At 39.5% G+C, this 21,586-nt stretch overlaps 1 protein-coding gene across 9 annotated transcripts in view; it reads left to right on the top strand.

The window, feature by feature from the left end:
- Window positions 1-21,586, top strand: part of PRRC2C (proline rich coiled-coil 2C) — a gene marked incomplete at its 3' end in the record, with an annotated part of 105,932 nt that overhangs the window by 30,874 nt on the left and 53,472 nt on the right. For 8 of the 9 annotated variants that reach the window (XM_014584068.2, XM_027768039.1, XM_027768036.1 and 5 more), the window contains 8 exon segments: window positions 1,411-1,520; window positions 3,098-3,223; window positions 7,247-7,467; window positions 12,739-12,821; window positions 13,898-14,031; window positions 14,323-14,410; window positions 15,458-15,602; window positions 18,812-18,865. In XM_014584068.2, coding sequence (XP_014439554.1) covers window positions 1,411-1,520; window positions 3,098-3,223; window positions 7,247-7,467; window positions 12,739-12,821; window positions 13,898-14,031; window positions 14,323-14,410; window positions 15,458-15,602; window positions 18,812-18,865 — 961 coding nt within the window. 9 annotated transcript variants of the gene reach the window in all.

Here is a 21,586-nt window from a genome sequence, read left to right as displayed (position 1 = left end):
ATTTCTCCATTTCCTTTTTACTATCTCTGTCTCTCACTGATGAGCTCATGTACCCTATGGCAAATAAATAAAATAAAAAGAGAGGGAGTTGATTATGTTTCCTAAATTCCATAGTGGTAAGGATTTCTGCCTGCTGGTTTAGTGTATGTCTCCAGCTTTGAAGCTGCCTTATGCATCGTAAATGCTCAGGTAATATTTGTTGAATGAATAAAGAGCAAGAAAGCTGGGATCGTGTTGATAGTATCCATTTAAGTCATCATACATTCAACAAATTACAAATTTACATATTAGCCATAGGGTAAGTGCGCTTACCTGAATGGAGAAAGGGAGTGAGAAATCAATCCCCTAGAGGGGATGGCCATGCCACAATCCCTTCTCTATCATTCTTCTCTTGGGATTTTGGTTATGCACATTCCTGGCATAATTTTCAAGCCATCAGGAGCGACTCTCGGCCCCGCCCCCCCCCCCCCCCCGCAAGCTGCTGGGTCCAGGACTGAATGACGGAGTCAGCTCTGTAAGATCCAGTGCCTCAACCATCATACAACCTGCTGGCCCCCCTTTCATGAATATTTAGCTTTTTATGTGTCAGAGCTTGGACTAGGCTCCTAAATAATTGACTCATCAACCTCCAAATGGTGGTAATATTAAAAATAAGATAAGCCATTGGATACTTGAATTTTCCTTTTGTCTGTAACTTATCAAATTTCTATACTCCTACCTGGGAAGTATTATCTAATAAATTTGACTGTTTGTATAGACTTTTATGAAGGGCTTTTTGTTCTCTGCTTGTTAGTTGTAGTAAAAGTATTTTATAGTAAGATATTTATAGGTCCAAGTATACCAGAAATATATTTAAGTCTCTTAACTACTTTTCATTTTAAAGTATCACCTCATTACAAGGATTAAGTGAAACCAGACCCTTATTAAATGACTTTTACTCATGGGAATTGATCAGGCAGATTGCTGTTATTTGAGTGACAGTAATAAGTACATTAGTGAACCTGTTGACTCCCAGATGGAGAGCTTCCTTAACCTTAGCCCTTGGCTAATCTCACCAACCCAGACTTTATGTATGCATATGTTGTTATTTCTAATTAGAGGTATTTACTACTTCAAACACATTATTTGTAGATATATTCAACAATCAAAATGTTTAAAAAAATTTTTAAGTGAAATAAAAAGCAGAGTTATTGTCTTACTGGTTTTTTCAAAGGTAGAAATGAAAGAGAAGAGAATTTACTGGTGATTTCTTTAAAAGAATGTTGCAGAGGGAAAACATGTTTGAGAGATGAATCTATTAGTAACTATGTAGCCAAAGTAGTTTGTGCAGAAGTTTGCTTTAAACATGATATTTATTTGGTTTTCTTTAAATACATAATGTCTGAAATAATGGATTCATATTTTTTTAAGAACACCAGAAGTGCCACCAGCACAGCCAAAACCTGGGGTTGCAGCTCCCCCAGAAGTAGCACCTGCTCCCAAATCATGGGCCAGTAACAAGCAAGGTGGGCAAGGAGATGGTAAGTGGACAGTAGCTGGGAAAACTGGTTAGGCTTGATAGTTACTGAGCAGCCATGCAGGAGATATGTGGGTGGAATATGCTTTGGTAGGGATGGAAAGCATTGCCATTGGATATATTCAGGCACCCAAGAGGTGTCCCCCTCCCCCCCCCCCCCTTTTTTTTTTTTGCTATAGGGTAGGTGTGCTCCTCGCTGGAGAGACAGAGAGGAACAGAGAGGGAGAAATCATCCCCCAGGGGGATGGCCATGTCTCACGTTGCAATCTCTTCTCCACTCTTCTCTTGGGATCTTGGGCACGCACATCTGGTGTGAGTTTTAAGTTGCCAAGTCTGAGACTCGAGCTTTGGTGGACTATGTGGGAGTCTAGCAACATACCTATCACGCCACCTGTGGTCTCCCAAAGAGTCTTTTTAAAGCTCTTGGGCTAGTTAAATGTCATTGTCAAAAGCTGTGTATGAGCCAATGGCAGCAATTATAAAGGAAGTCTTTAAGATATCCTTGTCTTCATTGTATCTGTACACTTTCTAGACAGAGCCTTGACTTTCAGATCTTTGAGACATAGAAGTACCCAGACATTGCATAGATTGATAGAAACCATATTCATCTCCATCAGTGCCTCCAAACTCTCCTGTTTCAAACATTCTGTCATGATTTCCTGGTGGAAAAGAGCTTGAAAGTAGCCATAAAGTATAGTAGCTGTAGCATTCCTGTTTCCCCAGGGGTAATGGAAACCTCAACAGATTGTTATTGTCCCACTTGTAAAACAGGAACTGTCTATAAAGTGTTCTATGGAAGAACTAACTAAAAAAGTCAATGAAATTAGTCAAATTAGCTTTTTAAAAATTTATAGAAGTATAAAAGTAGGTAAACAGGCGGGTCGGTGGATAGGTGAATAGTGAGGTGTGATCAGTATTTCAGTGGTGTGATAAATGAAAAGCATAAATCCATTTCAGTAGTAAAGTTTAAACTAATTCTTAGTTTTTAGCAAAGGAATTTGACTTGTACATGAAACTTAATGTAAGGAGTCATAATAAGAGATGCAGAACTAAAAATCCTCGATTGTCTGATCATCTTAAACATGTCCTCTAGTGTGGTATCTGGTAGGTTCCTTTCTTAGTTTTGTTTTTGTTTGTGATTTTGCTTTTTTGTAAAAGAAAGAGGAAGAGAGTCTCACCTAGCAGTGATTTTCCATGCATGATTCCCAGTTATCTTGGAGGCTAGGGTGAGGCAGCATCACTGCCAACATATATAGGTTGGTTCAGAATCAAACCCAGGCCTTCTGTGTGATACCAGCTACATCCAGCACTGCCTTACAGCCGGTGCCACCACAGCTGGGCCTCTTTCTTGGTTAAAAAAATTTTTTTTAATCTCCTCATGGCTGTTCATTAACTTTTCAAAGGATTCTAGATAAATTTGAAAGTTTTATGGATATGAATAATCATTGAAATGTGGAATAATTCATCAGAAAATGGAGAGAGCTCTATCCTGGAGAGGTTGTTTGAATTATCTTCATTATAAAAGTTAACCTTTAATTTTTTTTTGTATTGTTTTGTTTTTTTTTAAACAAAAATCTATAGGAATCCAGGTGAATAGTCAGTTTCAGCAAGAATTTCCCAGCCTGCAAGCAGCTGGGGATCAGGAAAAAAAAGAAAAGGAAGGAAATGATGACAACTATGGACCTGGACCCAGTTTACGTCCACCAAGTAAGAGTGCTTTTAATTTAGTGATACAGAATGAGGCATATTTCTGCTCTGACTTTTGATAGGACTTCCTGCTTGTTGTTAGATATACGAGTTGCCTAGTTGGAAAGGGTGGACTAGTATTACATTTGCTTGCTACTCAAGAGAGTATGTGTGTGTGTGTGTGTGTGTTACTTAACAACAGTGTCATTATAATTTAAGAACTTGTTACAGTACATCATCTTGGGGCTTACATTTAGTCTGCTAAATCAAAATCTGCATTTGATGCCCAGGTAACTTTGGCTTTTTTTCAGGTTTTTTTTTTTTTTTTTTTTGCTATAGGGCTTGTGCACTTGCCAGAAAGACAGAGAGAGATAGAGAGATAGAAAGCACCCCTCAGGGGGAATGGCCATGCTGCAATCCCTTCTCCTCCGTTCTCCTCTCAGGATCTAGGGCACACACACACATGTGCCCAGTGTGAGTGTAAGTCACCGGGTCCGGGACTTGAACCGTGCGTGGTTGACTACATGAGAGTCCAGCTACTTAGCCATTTACACTAACTGCTGGTCCCTACTTTGGCTTTTTTAAGTAAAAGTTTTTTTTCTTTTTTTCTTTCTTTTTTTTTTTTTAAGCAGCATTTTATTTAACTTTATTTATTTATCTATCTATTTATTTATTTATTTTTGAGATTTTTTTTTTTTTTCTCCCGCTATAGGGTGCATGCGCTCGCCGGACAGAGAGAGACAGAAAGCGAGAAATCACCCACCACGGGGGGATGGTCACGCCGCAATCCCTTCTCCATTCTCCTCTTGGGATCTTGGGGGCACGCACGCACATGCGCCTGGCGTGAGTTCTAAGCCACCGGGTCCGGGACGCAAACCGTGGTCGACTACATGGGAGTCCAGGGACATAGCCATTATGCTAACTGCTGGTTCCCTAAATTTATTTATTTTAATTTGACCAGAGAGGGACAGAGTGTGACAGAGAGGAGGGTGGGGAGTGAGAAGCAAGCCACCAGGTCCAGGATTTGAACTGTGGTCGCCCATGTGGGAGTCCAGTGCCCTTAACCACCATGCTACCTGCTGTCACAGTAAAAGTTTTTGAGCAAACTTCCCCAGGAAATAAGTTTTTATAAATTGCATCTATTTTTGAGTTTTTACTAATATTTAGTGGTTCCTTGCTTTCTGAACTTAAAATTGAGAAATTTAATCTCAAATAGTGAGGAATATTTTTATGTAGGTTATGTACTTTATGTACTTATTAAAAAATAAAATGAGAAGTTTTTAAATGTCTAAAATTTGTTACTGGCTAATAAACGTGGCAGCATAAAACTAGAGTTGGATGTATGAATCTCCCGTAGTATCTGAGGATCAGAAAAACAAGTACAGTCTGGATGGTGGATCTGGCTGCCCTGCTCTCCCAAGGCTGCAGTGCAGTTGTCTAGGGCCGACTGGGTGCAGCTGCACTTCCAAGCTCAGCTGTTGGCTTTTCAGAGTATAGGCTTCTCGGACGAGGGAAGGATTCTGACATGGATTCCCCAGAATAAGTAAGGACAGCCAGACTGACTGACTTGGGTCCCAAAAAATAAATTCAGTCTTTTATAACCTAATCTCAAAAGGCGGGAACCAGCAGTTAGTGTAATGGCTGTGTCGCTGGACTCCCACGTAGTCGACTACGGTTCGAGTTCCGGACCTGGTGGCTTAAAACTCACGCCGGGCGTGTGTGCGTACGTGCCCAGGATCCCCAGGATCCCCAGAGGAGAATGGAGGAGATGGGATTGCGGCGTGACCATCCCCCCTGGGGGGTGATTTCTTGCTTTCTGTCTCTGTGTCTCTCTCTGTCTGTCTGGCGAGCGCACGCGCCCTATAGCAAAAACCTCTCCCAAAAAAAAACGGTACCACTTTTGCCTTTTTCTACAGGGGACATAGGCTAAACCTATTACACCATGACAGGAGATTAACACTAGACCAATTGGAGACTGGTTACCCAGAGTTTCCTTCCAAAGTCACTTAGCTGTTTTATATGGTTAAGTGTAGTTGAAGCAGATAATTTCACTAATGTGTCTACTTGGGTACATGTAACAAATAGAGGTAAACCATAAACAAATAGTAAGACTATCAAGGGCCAACTAATGGCATGGTTAAGGTGGCTAGATCCCATATGACCGATTGCATGGTTTAAGTTATGGATCTGGGGACCAGCAGTTAGCGTAATGGCTATGTCACTGGACTCCCACGTAGTCAACTGCGGTTTGCGTCATGGACCCGGTGGCTTAAAACTCACGCTGGGCGCGTGTGCGGGCCTGCCACCGATCGAGAACGGAGGAGAAGGGATTGCGGTGTGGCCATCCCCCCTGAAGTGTGATTTCCCACTTTCTGTCTCTCTCCCTCTGTCGGTCGGGGGAGCAAACCTACCCTATAGCAAAAACCTCTCCAAAAAAAAAAAAGTTATGGACCTGGTGGCTCGAAAACATACCAGGTGTGTGTGCATGTGCTCAGAATCCTGAAAGGAGAATAGAAGCAAAAGGATTACTCTGTGGCCGTCTCTCCTAGGTACTGCTGTCTCACTTTTTTCCTTTCTCTCTCTCTCACTCTTTCTCTTTTTCTCTTTCTGGCAACCACATGTATCCTCTAGGAAATTGAAAAAGACTATCACTTCCAGTTCACCTTCATTTTTCTCAGGGTTTATGAAATGATCATCTGACATAGGGACCTAGTGAGAACAGTGATTTTAATCTATGCATCAAATATATATATATATATTTTTTTTTTCCATTCTTTTTTTTTTTTCATTTACTTCTTTTAGTTTATTTTATTCATGATAGAATGTATGGTACACACATGTGTGAGAGAAAGAGAGCAATCAAGAACAACACCCCCAAGAGGGGCCTTGTCATTCCACAGCCCCTTTCCCTAGCCTTCCATCTCCTCAGGATCTTGGGTGCATGCTTCTCCCCCATACCCCCAAAGTTCAAGTATGAGAAGGGTGGGGTGGAGATTTAAACCTGTGGTCAGCTGTGTGGCTTCCAATATCTTTATTTCTTTTTCTTAAAGAATTGGTTTCTTTTTAATTTGACCAGAGAGGCCATATATTCTTTTTCTATATATGTATACTCAGTGACTATATATATATATATAGAGAGAGAGAGAGAGAGAGAGAGACCGACCAACCGACCGACCAACCAGAGCCCTTAACCACCACGCCACCTACCGCCCCTGGCTTCCAACATCTTAATGTAGTTTGCTACCAACTGTGTCACATATATTAGATATGTAACATTTTCTCCCCTACCCCAGTGTTACTCTCTGAGGTGCATCTTTTCTACTTTGGAAGCTACCGCTTTAGATCTTCTGAATACCTTGAAAGCAGCCGTAGAGCCTGAATTTCCCCTGCGCTTTCCATGTGCTTACTTGCTTACATTGTCTTGAAATGTGCTTAGTTTGCTTTCACTCTCTCCCGTTTTTGGATTGGTTTGCTTTCACTCCGTTCCTATTTTCTGAGAAAGAGATTTCTGCTGTAGGGTACGTGTGCTCATCAGAGAGACATAAAGCAGGAAGTCACCTGCTCCCTCAGGATGTTGGCACACTGCAGTCCCTTCTCCTACATTCTCTTCTTAGGATTTTGGGCACACATGCACATACTCCTGGTGTGAGATTCTAGCCACTGGGTCTAGGACTTGACTGGGAGTCCAGCGCCTTAACCACCACACCATCTGCTGGCCCTCTTTTTTAGATTTAAATTTCAGTTTTAGTTTTGCTATAGAGTACAAGAGCTTTCCAGAGAGAGATGGGCATGGAGGAGAGGGAAATGAGAAATCACTACCCCCCTAGGGGATAGAGGGTGTCCTTGCCACAAATCCCCTCTCCTCTAGCCTCCTCTTGGGATTAGGGGCACTCTTGGCCTGGTGTGATTCTCAAACCCCTAGATCCAGAACTCTTAACTACAAAGTTGGCTATGTAGGATTCAGTGCCTTAACTTCCATGCCACTTGCAGTTTCAGATTTTTTTTTTTTTTCCTTATTCTTTTCTCTCTCTCTCTGCCTGCCAGATGTGGCTTGTTGGAGAGATGGTGGCAAGTCTACTGGTTCACCTTCATCGGATCCAGATGGAAAGCTTCCTGGTCAGGATGAAAGCACAGCTGGGACATCGGAGCAAAATGATATCCTCAAAGTGGTGGAGAAGAGGATAGCATGTGGTCCTCCACAGGCTAAACTGAATGGACAGCAGCCTGCTCTTGCTTCCCAGTATAGAGCCATGATGCCTCCTTATGTGAGTATAGTTAAAGAGTGAAATCAGAGACTTATGACCTGGAATCCAAAGGAAGCATTCAGATGGGGAAAAGCTTAGGTCTTTGTTTTTATTAACATTCAACTAAAAATTAGTAATTTCTTAGGTTATGACCATAGGAAACAAATCACAGGAGTATCAGCAATACAGAAGTCTTACGGTTAATAGAAATTGTAGATGTTTCCATATCACACATTACCTTCAGTATTACTTCAGAATGGTTATTAGACACATGGTAGACCCTCTTGTTATTTAGTGACCTAATAAAGAAGCACACATCGGGATCAGCAGATGGCGTAATGTCTGTGTCACTGGACAACCATGTGGTTGACCAAGGTTTGAGTCCCTGACCTGGTGCTTAAACTGAGGCTGGGCGTGTGTGCATGCATGCCCATGATCCCAAGAGGAGAGTGGAGGAGGAATTGTGGCGCAGCCATCCCCCCTGGGGGGGTGATTTATCACTTTCTGTTTCTCTGTCTATCTCCATCTTTTTGGTAATTACACATGCCCTATAGCAAACAAACAAACAAACAAAATACTTCTCCCTCAAAAAAGAAGTACACATCACATAGTTATCTTATCACAAATTTATTTTTAAAATATTTTTCTGGGGTCAGTAGATGGTGTAAGAGTTAGGTTGTCGGGCTCCCACGTGGCCAACCACAGTTCAAGTCCCAGACACGGTGGCTTGAAACTCATAGTGTGCATGTGTGTGTATGTTCCCAAGGATCCCAGGAGGAGGAAGGATTGCTGCGTGGCCATCCCCTGGGGGTGGGGAGGGTGAACTCTTCCTTTTTCTGTCACCATCTCTGTCTCTTTCTTTCTCCCCAACAATTACACATGCTGTAAGGCAAAAAGCTCTACAAAAAAAATATGTTTTTCTGAGTAGCTTCTTCTTTTTTTATTTTTTTTATTATTTTTATTTATTTTTATTTATTAGTTCACTTTACACCATCACAACACACAAATGAATTTTCCATCCAAAATACACTGTGCATTGTCTCAATCAAGTACATCCACATATATGTTCTCAGCAAATAATTTTCCAATTCTTACGTCCTGCCTGAGTAGCTTCTTAGAATTCACCAGACTGTCAAAGGTTGTTGTGTTGCTAGAGAGAGACAAAGAGAGGGAAAGCAAAAAACCACCCCCTGGGGTGATGGCCATTCCACAATCCCTTCTCTCATCTCAGAATTTTGAGCATGCGCGCACATGCACCTAGATAATTTTCAAGTCACTGGGTCCAAGGGCCAGGACTCCCCACATTCAGCTGCATGGGAATCCTGCACTTTAGCACCATGCCACCTGCCAGCCCTGTTAAAGGGTTCTTGACTCAGAAAAAAATGACAAATGACAAACACTGGATTTAGTTTATTTATTTTTCTTTCTTTTTGGAGAGGTTTTTGCTATAGGGCGTGTGTGCTTGCCGGAAAGATAGAGAGACAGAAAGCGAGAAATCACCTCCCAGGGGAGATGGCCACGCTGTAATCCCTTCTCCTCCATTCTCCTCTCAGGATTTTGGGCACGCACGCACACGTGCCCGGCATTTGTCGAAGCCACCCGGTTCAGGACTCGAACCACGGTTGACTACATGGGAGTCCAGTGACATAGCCATTACGCTAACTCCTGGTCCCAAACACTTGGTTTAGTTTTAAAGTTGTTAGTGTAGTCTTAATTTTTTGTTAGTGGGAAATTTTAAATATCTAAAAATAAAGATAATATTGTACATTCTCCTTTTTTCCTACCACTTTGGATTATTAAATAAATCCTAGATATATCATTTAATTCATAAATATATTAGGTTTTTTTTTTTATTTCTTCTATGAGATAGCACCCATGAAAGAAAGACAGGTACCCCCAACAAGGCCTTCATACCACAATCTATCTCAAGTCTCAGCTTATCTGGATCATGGGCACACATACACCCTTCCTTTCTGCTCAGGGAGGTTTTGAGACTTAGAACCTTTCCATATATAGGTCCAGCTAGCCCCTAGGTTGTATTTTAAAAGAAAAAGATGGGGGAGTTGGCAGAAGATGGTATGGCAGTTAAGGCCCTGAGTTTCCACATGGCAGGACACTATTAGATTCTCAGACCTAGCGGCTTGAACATCATGTTGGTGGGTGGGTGTGTGTGTTTGCCCAAAATCCTGGGAGGAGAATGGAGAAGATATTGCAGTGTGGCCATCCCCTCAGTGGATGATTTCTCACTTTCTCTCTGTCTCTCTCTCGTGAGCACCTGTGCCCTATGGCAAATACCTTAAAAAAAAAAAAGATAGGGGAAAAAGTCCCTAATAACCATTATCACACTTTCACACTTAACAAGAAAACTAATATCTTGATATTCTCCAGTATTATGTTAAAATTTCATTTGCTCTAATTGTCTTATAATTAGGATCCAGACAGCATAGATGTTTTTGAGTCTGGTTCATATTTCTTAGATTGTAGTTTAACTCCTAAGTATTCAAGTTCTAACTATCCATCATGTTTTCTATTCTTTTGTATTACTTTTTAACCATTCTTGAGTAGCAAATACATGATTAAATACTCATGCTCAGGGAGGTTTGATAAATATTTTAATAAAAGAGCTTCGGGATTATGATAAAAATCTTATTTGGTGACCCGGCTTTGAAAAATGATTTATATCAAACCACTTGTCTTCTAAAAATTTTTCAATTTATGCTTTCAAAGACCTCTGAATCTCAGGTATTGGAGTAGGGTGGACAGGAAGTAAGGAAAAGAGGCCAATGAACTTTATTCTCAGTGTTTTTTGTTTTTGCTTTTTCTGTTTGTTTGTTTATTTTTGCCACAGGGTGAATACACTTGCCACAAATAGAAAAAAGCAGCACAAGTGGGGCGGTCACACCCAAATCCTTCTCCATTTCTCCCTCATTTGGGGATTTTGGCACACATGCACATTTGCCCAGTGTGTTTTTCAGGCTGTCAGGTCCAGAACTCGAACTGTATAATCAGCCATGTGGAATCCAGGTGCCTTAATCATTATGCCACTGGCTGGCCCCCATCCTGATTTTATTGATTTTATTTGAGGAAAATATTTAATTAATAAAAACAAGCATTTAAAAACTACAACTATATATTGAGAATGTAGAGATTGTTCCTACAGTTAATTTTGTGGTAAATTACTAAGTTCTAAGCATTTAAGACCACATAAAATAAGTCTTTTTTCTGAAAGAAATGCAGTTTCACCTAAGAACATTGCCTCCAATAAAGTCTGTTTAAAAAATAATTATTTATTTAGCTTTATTTATTCATTCACCTTTTAAAAATTTAACCAGAGAGAGACACAGAAAGTGAGAAAGCAAACCACCAGGTTTGGGACTCGAACCATGGTTGGCCATGTGGGAGCGTCCAGCACCTTAACTACCACACCACCAGTGGTCCCCTCAAAAAATGATTTTTTTAAAAATAATTATTTTTTATTTACTTTATTTAATTTTAATTTGATGAAAGAGAGAGAGAGAGAGAGAGAGAGAGAGAGAGAGAGAGAGAGAGAGAGAGAGAGAGAGAGAGAGAGAGAGAGAGAGAGAGAGAGAAAGCCACCAGATCCAGGACTTGAAGTGTGGTCAGCCATGTGAGAGTCTAGCATCCTTAACCACCACACCAACTGCTGGTCCCTCCAAAAAAGTGTTGATGAGCTTCAGTATAGAAGTGTGATGTAACTTCAAGTTCTGTAGAATATTTCCCAACCAGAAAGCTGCTTCAGTTGAGTTTCGGCTGCTGCTTAACTTAATTGACTTTGCTCCAACTGTGCTTAGGAGAAATTTCTTGTGTAGACAGCATAAGCATAGAAACATAACCTTTCAAAGGTCAGGAAATTTTCTCATCTAATGTGAAGTTATTTATTTATTTATTTATTTATTTAGAAAAATTAATATTCTATTTCAGGATACCATTTGTGTGTTTGCGGTAATACAATTTCACATTTACATAATTTGATCTGGACTTAAGCAAATTGTAAAAATTCAAGCACTCCTTTATACTTCTTCTCTTGCCTATTATAGGTCGAATTCTTTAGTATTATTTGTCTTCATAGTTTATTTATGTCTTATCCTGACCTTGGCTTCTGAAAGCCAAAATCCCACAGAGATTATCATCTTGACATGTTTGGGCCTTAGTTTGTAATTATCGTCTGTGCTGTAACTTGACTGAGAAGCCACTTCTGCCTTATCCACAAAATACCTCCAAGTAGCGTTCTCCCACTCTCCTCCCTCAGACCCTTGGGTTATGGACTGTCCTTTTATCTGAGCCTAGCTCCTCTTCATCAACAAATATGCCTCCAGTTAGTATACTCCTACTTTAGGATGGAGGCTTGGATTATTTGCCTTGAAATATTATCACTTGGTTAAGGCTTTTTAAGTTTTCTGAGGTGTGTGAATGTATGTATGTTGTCTTAAATTTTTTTGTGTCCATGGGACCAGCAGATGGCATAATAGCTGTGTTGCTGGACTCGTATGTAGTTGACCGTGGTTCGAGTCCTGGACCTGATGGCTTAAACTCATGCCGTACGCATGTGCACGCGGTCCCAGGATTCCCAAAAGGAGGATGGAGGAGAAAGGATTGTGGCATGGCCATCCCCTCGTGGGGGTGATTTCTCACTTTCTGTCTCTTTGTCTCTCTCTGTCTTTCTGGAGAGTGCATGTGCCCTATAGCAAAAAGCTCCAAAATTTTTTTTTGTGGCCATAAATAATCCTTTTTCTGTAGTTTTATTAATGCAATACAGAAATTCTTCACGTGATGTGCCCTGGTTATTGTCTTTATTCGTAAAGACTTAGTGGAGGTGGGACCAGCAGTTAACGTAATAACTATGTCCCTGGACTCCCATGTAGTTGAGCATGGTTCAAGTTCCAGACCCGGTGCCTTAAACTCACGCCAGGCTCATGTGCATGCGTGCCCAAGATCCCGAGAAGAGAATGGAGGAGAAGGGATTGTGGCGTGGCCATCCCCCCTGGGGGATGATTTCTCGCTTTCTGTCTCTCTCTGTATTTCTGGCGAGTGCACACGTCCTATAGCAAAACACCTCTTAAAAAAAATAAAAACTTAGTGGAGGTGATGGTCTTACAAATAACCTGTTATTGAGGGTGAATGATGATCTAGTCTAACAGATAAAATTAAAATTTTAATAATACTATGTAATCATTCTTCCTATAAATTATTTCAGGCCTAGTTACATTGACTTTCAAAAATAAAATCACTGGGTTACTCCCTTTATCAAAAATGTTTATTTCCTTCATTCAGATGTTTCAGCAGTACCCAAGGATGGCATATCCTCCTCTTCATGGTCCTATGAGGTTCCCACCTTCTTTATCTGAAACAAACAAGTAAGTTATTAACTCGTTATAATCTACAACAAATGTACATGCTCATTAAGATTTTCTGAATGTCAAATGTATTGTGATGGTTGATTCATTTTTCTATCTTCCAAGTACAATTGCTATTAGCAAATAATTGGCTAACTTCTATGAGACAGAACAGATATCCTATATTCTCTTAAAAATTTAACATAATTGTTATAAAATGGAAAAATCATGGCCCTAGGATGACTCTGGTTTCCCTTCTTCCTTCCATTTTAATGATTCACCATTCTCTTTTCTTAATTGTATATGAGATATAAGGATCCTCTTGTGTGGTGTTTTTCTTAAGGTTATATATTTTGAGATTCCTTTTAAACAGTTTATTTTTTTCCAGTACATACTTACTTGGTTTGAGAATTTTTTAAAAAGGTATCAGCTGCTAAAAACCTTCAAAAGAAATATTATGTATTATATTATGTATTAATATTAATTTTTTATGCTTATGTCAGTCCAAAACATTTTGTATATCTTGGTACAGAAAACACTAATGTTGAGTTGAAATGAACTGAATTCCAATCTTTTAGTTTTCTTTTAGCTTAAAATCATTAAAACTATCTATCTTTTCCCACCTGACCTCCTGTTTATTAGAGGCCTTCGAGGAAGAGGTCCACCTCCTTCATGGGAAAAATCATGGCCCTAGGATGACTCTGGTTTCCCTTCTTCCTTCCATTTTAATGATTCACCATTCTCTTTTCTTAATTGTATATGAGATATAAGGATCCTTTGTGTGGTGTTTTTCTTAAGGTTTATAATTTTGAGATTCCTTTTAAACAGTTTATTTTTTTCCAGTACATACTTACTTGGTTTGAGAATTTTTTAAAAAGGTATCAGCTGCTAAAAACCTTCAAAAGAAATATTATGTATTATATTATGTATTAATATTAATTTTTTATGCTTATGTCAGTCCAAAACATTTTGTATATCTTGGTACAGAAAACACTAATGTTGAGTTGAAATGAACTGAATTCCAATCTTTTAGTTTTCTTTTAGCTTAAAATCATTAAAACTATCTATCTTTTCCCACCTGACCTCCTGTTTATTAGAGGCCTTCGAGGAAGAGGTCCACCTCCTTCATGGGCTTCTGAGCCAGAGCGCCCATCTATACTCAGTGCATCAGAACTGAAGGAGCTTGATAAATTTGATAACCTAGACGCTGAAGCTGATGAAGGTTGGGCAGGTAAGAGGCAAAATTATTGCAGCGTTTTAAATTGTTACATGTTTTGGGCCAACAGGTGGCATGATGGTTATAGGTGCTGGACTCCCACCCACATAGCCGACCGTGGTTCAAGTCTCAGACCTGGCTGCGTGCTTTCACATGCTCGCTCTCATTCTCTCACTTTGTTTCTCTCCGGTCAAATTAAAATAAATAAGTAAATAAAGTTAAATAAAATAATCATTTGAAAAATAAGAAAAAATAAACTGTTACATGTTTTTAAGCAGTCAGTCTGAGCTTTCTTTAATTTAATAGGTGCTCAAATGGAGGTAGATTATACGGAACAGCTGAATTTCAGTGATGATGATGAGCAAGGAAGTAGTAGTCCTAAAGAAACTAGCAGGTAAGCTGTGATGTGTTTTAGTGATAACAGGATAAATTTGCCAATATAACATTAGCTGTCTGTGCAGAGAGGCTTTATTAATATACATTTATATCTTATTTATAGAATTTCTACGTTCTTGCCCAAGAAGTTTTACTGAGTAAAAGGGTGATTAATAGGCTAAATAATACAGTGCAACTAATAAAAGCATTAAGGTGTGATGTGTTCGAAGAAAGCACATTTAACAAAAAGGTTTTTAGATGCTTGGCATCTAATTCGGGATATATTGGAGGTCAAAATTGCTTACCATTTTAAATTGTTAACTTGCTTGACCCAATTCATATTTATAAACTTGGAGAAAAATTCCTTGGCTTACTATAACTGTTTTATGTCCTGATTGTTTAAAAAATTTAGTAAGCAGCATTAGTGCCTTGGAAAATAGATGTCTTAAAAATCTTTCTGTATTCTTCTGGAGTATAGGGACATCAGACTCAAGACTATACAGCTATGTATCATAAAAGTTGTCTTTTATAATACAGAGGAGTTTGCATGCACATAATGGTATCGTTTTTTTTCCACAGTGGCATAGTGATATAATATGGTTTCCTGATTATTTTATAAGATGCCTGCTTGTAACTTTAAAAATATTGGAGTTTGATTTCTCTTTTTTATTAAATTACAGTAAACTAGAATACAGTGAAATATTTCCAATAGTGCACAATTATATTTAGATACGATTTTTTTGAGTGGAGAAGATAGGAAATGATTGTTTTGTATTGTTTGTCCAGGTATATGTGTCAAATGCAAGTTTCCAGGTGCAGTAAGGGACTGTATTGCACTTCTACCTTGTGATGATAACCTGGACAAGTCCACCCTCCAACCCTTAGAGATACATAGTGTATATTTTTTGAATAAACAAATTAGTATCAGTAGGTCACAAACCTATCTTGTTCCTTTATATTTTTTCCTGAAACCATATGAATTATTTTTTATAATATAGAGAAAATGCATTTATTTAGAGTCCATCCACTTTATATGTGTCATTTCTTCTCTTTTTCAATTCTTTAGTGAGGATCAAAGTTTAAAAACCTCTGAAAATACTGAAAACAGGAAAGAAACAGATGAAGTTTCTAATGCTAAGCCATCTTCTCAGATACCTGCACAGCCATCTGTCACAAAAAGTCCCCATGGGAAAGGACCTCCATTGAATCAGGTTTGTTGGACTCATGGAGATCCTTGTCATTGCAGAGTCTATGGACACATTAGTCTTATAAAGTTGGAAGGGCACTTTATAAAAGGGAACTGTTTATTCTTGATGAGTCCATAATTTTTATTGCATATTCCTTTGTAGTAGCTAAAATTATCAAGTTGATACTAACATTTTATCTTTATTTTTGTTATAGTAGCTCAGTCATGTAAAATGGAGAGATAAAATTGTTTTTCTAAAATAAAATGTACTTTATGACTTACTGAATAATTTATAAATCTAGTCATTTGTGTGTGTGAGTGATCTGGATATCTGTTGAGGGAAATCACACAAAGAAGAGAGAGATCAAAGAAGCCGGAGCCATTTTAAAGAACCACGTTAAAGAAGGGAAGTAAGTGGGTACACTTCATCCCACTTCTTGAGAGGGGAAAAGATAGTAAGAGCTGCAATGCAGATTGGGACTGGAAAATAACTAGCTTTGAGAGGATCCTCTTATCTCTGAGAAGGAGAAGAAATCATAGTTCAGCCACTGTGTGTTTTTTAAATTCATACAAAACTCATAGAGAAACTAGTCCCTTTAGGGAGCTACGAAGAGCTAACTGTTTTAGTCTGTTGTGTTGCTAGTAACAGAAACATCTAAGTCTGGGTGATGTATGAAGAATAGAGATTTATTTGGCTTATCGTTTTAGAGGTCCAATGTTGAAAAGCCAGTTCTGTTAAGGACCCTCCTGTGGGGCTTCCTCCAACCCAGGGCATCACGTGGCTAGAGCCTGAGCAAAGCAAAAGTGCATATGTCTATGTCCATGTCTCCTGTCCTTGCAAGTTTACTATGATTCAATCATGGGTCTCTGACCTTAGTCCTAATTACCTCTCCAAGACCCCAGTTGTTAATCTCTCACAATCAGATTAAGTTTCCATTTTATTAATATTTTCACAGTACAACCAGTTTTTCTTTATTAGGTTTTTGTCATAGGGCACGTGAACTCACTGGAGAGGGTTGGACAGTGAGAAGGGAAGTGCTAAATCATCCTCCATGGGGGATGGACACACCACAGTCCCTTCTCCATTCTCCTGGGATTTTTGGGCATGTGTGTGCCTGTATCCAGTGTGACTTTCAAGCTGCCAAGGCCAGGACTGAAACCATAGTTGGCCACATGGGAGTCTAGCACCTTAAGCACTCTGCCACCTGCTGGCCCTAATACAACCAAATTTTAATGCAAAAATTTATGGGACACACAAACCATAGCACTAACAATCTCTTTGAAAACGAAAAAAATAAATAACCAATAGGCATTAGTTAAAATACAGTGTGACAAGTGCTATGATAAGAGTGCACATGGCAAGTTCTTGGAGAGGTCAGTCAAGACAAAAAGCTAAATTGTTTGAGGTAGTTCTGCTTTGGTTTTGGTTTTTGTTTTGCTTTTTGCTATGGGGTGAATGTGCTTACAAGAGAGAAACAAAGGGAAAGTGACAACCTCCCAGGGAGGATGGCCACTCTGAAATCCCTTTTTCTCTATTCTTTCAAGATTTTGGGCATGCATGCATGTATGTCTGGTGTGTTTTTCAGGCTGTCGGATCTGAGACCCAAACCATGATGTTGGTCATGTGGGATCCAGCAGCCTTAACCTATGTGTTACTCACTAGACCCAAGTTTATTTTTAAAGAAGCATAGAAGTTGCCCAGTAACAAAGAAAAGAGTTGTTCCAAGCTGTGGGAACATGGGCAGAGTAGAGAAGTATGAGAAAGCATGGCACAGTCAAGAAATCCTAAGTTCGATAGGGGAGAAAGGTAAGAAGGCTAAGGAGACCAGCACGTGGTATGGGGCTCAAGGTACTGGACTTCCACATGGACTTCCACCTGGCAGATTGCTTTCTCATTTTCCATCTCTCTCTCTCTAGTCAAATTAACAAATAATAAAACTGAATAAATAAAACTAGATAATAATTTTTAAAGAAAGCTATGTAAGAGCCATTTTGTAAATCTTAGATTCTATTCAAGGGCGTTTGGATTTCCTTTTTTTGGAGAGGTTTTTGCTATAGGGCACGTGCGCTTGCCAGACAGAGAGACATAGAGACAGAAAGCGAGGAATCACCCCCCAGGGGGATGGCCACGCCTCAATCCCTTCTCCACTCTCCTCTCAGGATCTTGGGGCACTCACACACACGCACCCGGCATGAGTTTAAGCCACCGGGTCCAGAACTCAAACCGCGGTCGACTACGTGGGAGTCCAGCGACATAGCCATTACGCTAACTGATGGTCCAGGATTTCATTCTTAAGTCACTAGTAAGCCATTTAAGAAAAATTTGTGAACCCTGAAAAAGAATGATTTTTCAAATTATTGTTTCTTATTGCCAGAGAGTGAGTATATTCACCAAACAGATAGGAGGCAGAGTGCCTTGTAGTAGGTCATGGTCATGCCAGAAATCCCTTCTCCTTGTCTCCATTCTGTCGGCATTTTGGGCACATGGATACAAGCCTAAAATGTTTTTCAAGCCACCAACTAGTTGGCCATAAGAGATACAATTCCTGGGACCAGCAGTTGGCGTAATGGCTATGTCGCTGAATTCCCATGTAGTCAACTGCGGTTTGAGTCCAGGACCCAGTGGCTTAAACTCACACTGGGGCATGTGTGTGCGTGCCCAAGATACTTACATAAATAATATTTAGTATTTATAGGTATATCTTTCCCTGTCCAGATTTCCTGCATCAGAATTTCAGAATTGCTACACTAAAAATCCTACCGTTCACAAAGTATATTTAAGATTCTAACCTTATTGAAATGGGAGAGTGATTCCGTAGAAAGTTATCTTGTGGTGAATGATGTAAAGGGGGACCAGCATTTGGCGTAATGGCTATGTTGCTGAACTCCCATGTAGTCAACCGTGGTTTAAGTCCTGGACCTAGTGGCTTAAACTCACGCCAGGCATGTGTGCGTGTGTACCCAAGATCCCAAGAGGAGGATGGAGGAAAAGGGATTGCAACGAAGGCCATCCCACCTGGGGGGTGGTTTCTCACTTTCTGTCTCTTTTCTTTCTGGTGAGTGCATGCGCCTATAGCGAAAACCTCTCAAAAAAAAAAAAAAAAAAAGGAATGAAATGCTTTACTTTTAAGAATCTTGTGCTATTGAGGAGATCTATATTTTTGAAAATATTTTTAGTAGTTATCTCTTTTCTTACCTGATTATTTTTAGACAGTTCTTTCTTCTTTATTATAGGAACGTGGAACATCTTCACACCTGCCACCACCTCCAAAGTTGCTTGCACAGCAGGTAATTTTTAAGTAAATGCTCATTTATGGTGTGTGTATGTGTGTATTTATACATGAATACATTTCAAATCTCTGCCTTTTTTATTTTATCTGCTGACCTCTCTCTGCTCTTGCCACAGTTCTATTGCTGTTTCTATTTCATCCTCAAGATTTTTTATATACTCTTTCATCTAACTAACTGATTCTCTTTTCTTGAGTTTTTTCTTTTTTCTTTTTTTTTTTTTGGAGAAGTTTTTGCTATAGGGCACGTGTGCTCCCCAGACAGAGAGAGACAGAAAGCGAGAAATCACCCCCCGGGGGGGGTGGTGGCCAAGCTGCAATCCCTTCTCCTCCATTCTCCTCTTGGGATATTGGACATGCACGCATACGTGCCTGGCATGAGTTTAAATCCACCGGGTCTGGGACGCAAACTGCGGTTGACTACATGGGAGTCCAGTGACATAGCCATTATGCTAACTGCTGGTCCCAGAGTTTTTTCTTTATATGAATAAGTTTTCTGCTCAGCTATTAGACTTCAGAGGTCACCTCTGCTCATCTCACTGTGATAGCTGCACTTACTACATCACTCACTCATCTCCACTATTCACTTTCCTCTTAGCCACTCCATGCCATTTCTGTATACATAGGTGCAAACTAAAACATCTAAAAGAAAACATTGGGGAAAATATTTCATGGATAAGGATTCAAAAGGCATGAATTGGAAAAGAAATTGGTTTAGGACTGGCTCTGTGGCTTCATGGTTCAGGCAGCCAGATCTGTGGTTGACCGTGTGGCTTTATTCCTGGATCCAGCAGTTTGAGAAATATTCTGGTTAGGGACATGTGTGCTTAAAACCCAAAAGTGGGAGGGAGAGATGGAAAAGATGGGATTACAACATGATTATCACCTGTGGTGGGTGGGGGTGCTTTCTCCTCCTCTGTCTCAGGTGAGTGCATGTCCCCCCTAGCCACAGAGGAAAGAAAGGAAGTCAGGGAGGAAGAGAGGAAGGGTAGGGGAAGGAAAAAGGAAAGGAAAGGGAAATGTTTACTGGACTTAAAAGAATAATTTCCTCAAAATGCAAAGATATCAAAGGAAAAAATCTGACAAAGGATTTGCATCTAGGCAATATTGAAAAGAAAGAAAATTCATCATTTAACAACTCAAATTACAAAATGATAGGAACATTCACTTCACAAATGATCAGTAAACACCTTGAAAAGACATTTAGTCAGCAGGGAAATGCAAATTAAATTATAATGATATTGGGACTAGTAGGTGGTGTGATGGTTAAGGTCCTGTACCTCCCACATAGTTGACTGAGGTTCAAATCCTGGACTTGGCAAGTTAAATTTAACCCCGGTTGCATGTGCATGTATGCCCAAAACCCCAAAAGGGGACTGGAGAAGGGATTGTGGCACGGCCATCCCCCCAGGGGGTGATTTCTCACTTGTTTGTATGGCAAGTGTCTGTTCCCTATAGAAAAATCTCTCAAAAAAAAAAAAAAAAAATTTCGCTACTTACCAGCAAGGCTGATGACTCCATGTGTTGGCAAAGATAGAGAGCAGCTGGCACCCTTATGTAGTGCCGTTAGGAGTATAAAACCTTATAATCACTTTGGAAAACAGTTTGGCAGCTTCTTATAAAATGAAACATATATTTACCATATGATTTGCAAGTTCATATCCAAGAGAAACAAAAACATGCATTTACATAAAGACTTAGGCGTGAGTATTTTTAGTTGTTTTATTCATCATCGAAAAACTGGAAGGAACCCATGTGTCCCTCATTGATGAAATAATGTGCCTCTAATGGAATATATCTAGCAAGAAAATGAAACAAACTACTGATGTACAAATGTAGCCTCAGAACTACAACACGGAATAGAAAGAAGCTAACCATTAAAAAAATAATATAACTTTATTTTATGAAATGCTAGGAAAGGCTAAAGGACTCAAGGCTAGGGTTGGGGGAACCAGAGTCACTGATAGCGCCGAGGTGAAGTTGCAGTGTCCCGTGTCTTGGGAGCTGTGGTCATACTTTATGTAAACTGTACTTCAGTGAGGTTGCTTTTTACAAAAAGTGTTTATGCGGCTGCTGTATAAATTAGGTACCTGTGTAACTTTATTTTTTTTTAGCTTGTCTATGAGTTAATAGATGATAAACTTAACACCAGAATGATGACACAATTTATATAAGATAGCACTGTCAGTAAATGGTTGTCTCCATTCTTTTTTTTTTTTGAGAAGTTTTTAATGTAGGGTGCATGCACTCACCAGAAAGACAGAGAGACAGAAAGTGAGAAATCATCTCCCATGGGGATGGCCATGCCACAATCCCTTCCCCTCTGTTTTCCTCTTGGGATCTTGGACACACACACATACGTGCCTGAAGTGAGTTTAAGCCACCAGGTCTGGGACTAGAACCACAGCTGACTACATGGGAGTCCAGTGACATAGCCATTACGTCAACTGCTGGTCCCTCTGTTGATTGTTTTTAAAGATAATCAGTGTAGTGTTTTTGTTATAGCACTATTTTATCTTTTATAATGATTCTGATTATGTCTTTTAAGATTTTTTTATCCCTAATAACTTTTAAAAATCAGTAATTAAAAAAAAATTTTATTACTGTCCTTTGAAGTTTTTTTTAATTGTGTCTGTTTTTACATAATTGCTGTCTATGATTTTAATTTTTTTTAAGAATTTTTTATTTATTTTTATTTGATCAGAGAGAAAGTGAGAAAGCA

This window comes from Tupaia chinensis, unplaced genomic scaffold, assembly GCF_000334495.1.
Source record: "Tupaia chinensis unplaced genomic scaffold, TupChi_1.0 Scaffold000074_1, whole genome shotgun sequence".
NCBI classification, from domain to species: Eukaryota; Metazoa; Chordata; class Mammalia; order Scandentia; family Tupaiidae; genus Tupaia; species Tupaia belangeri.
This window is presented reverse-complemented; position numbering and strand designations above follow the sequence as displayed.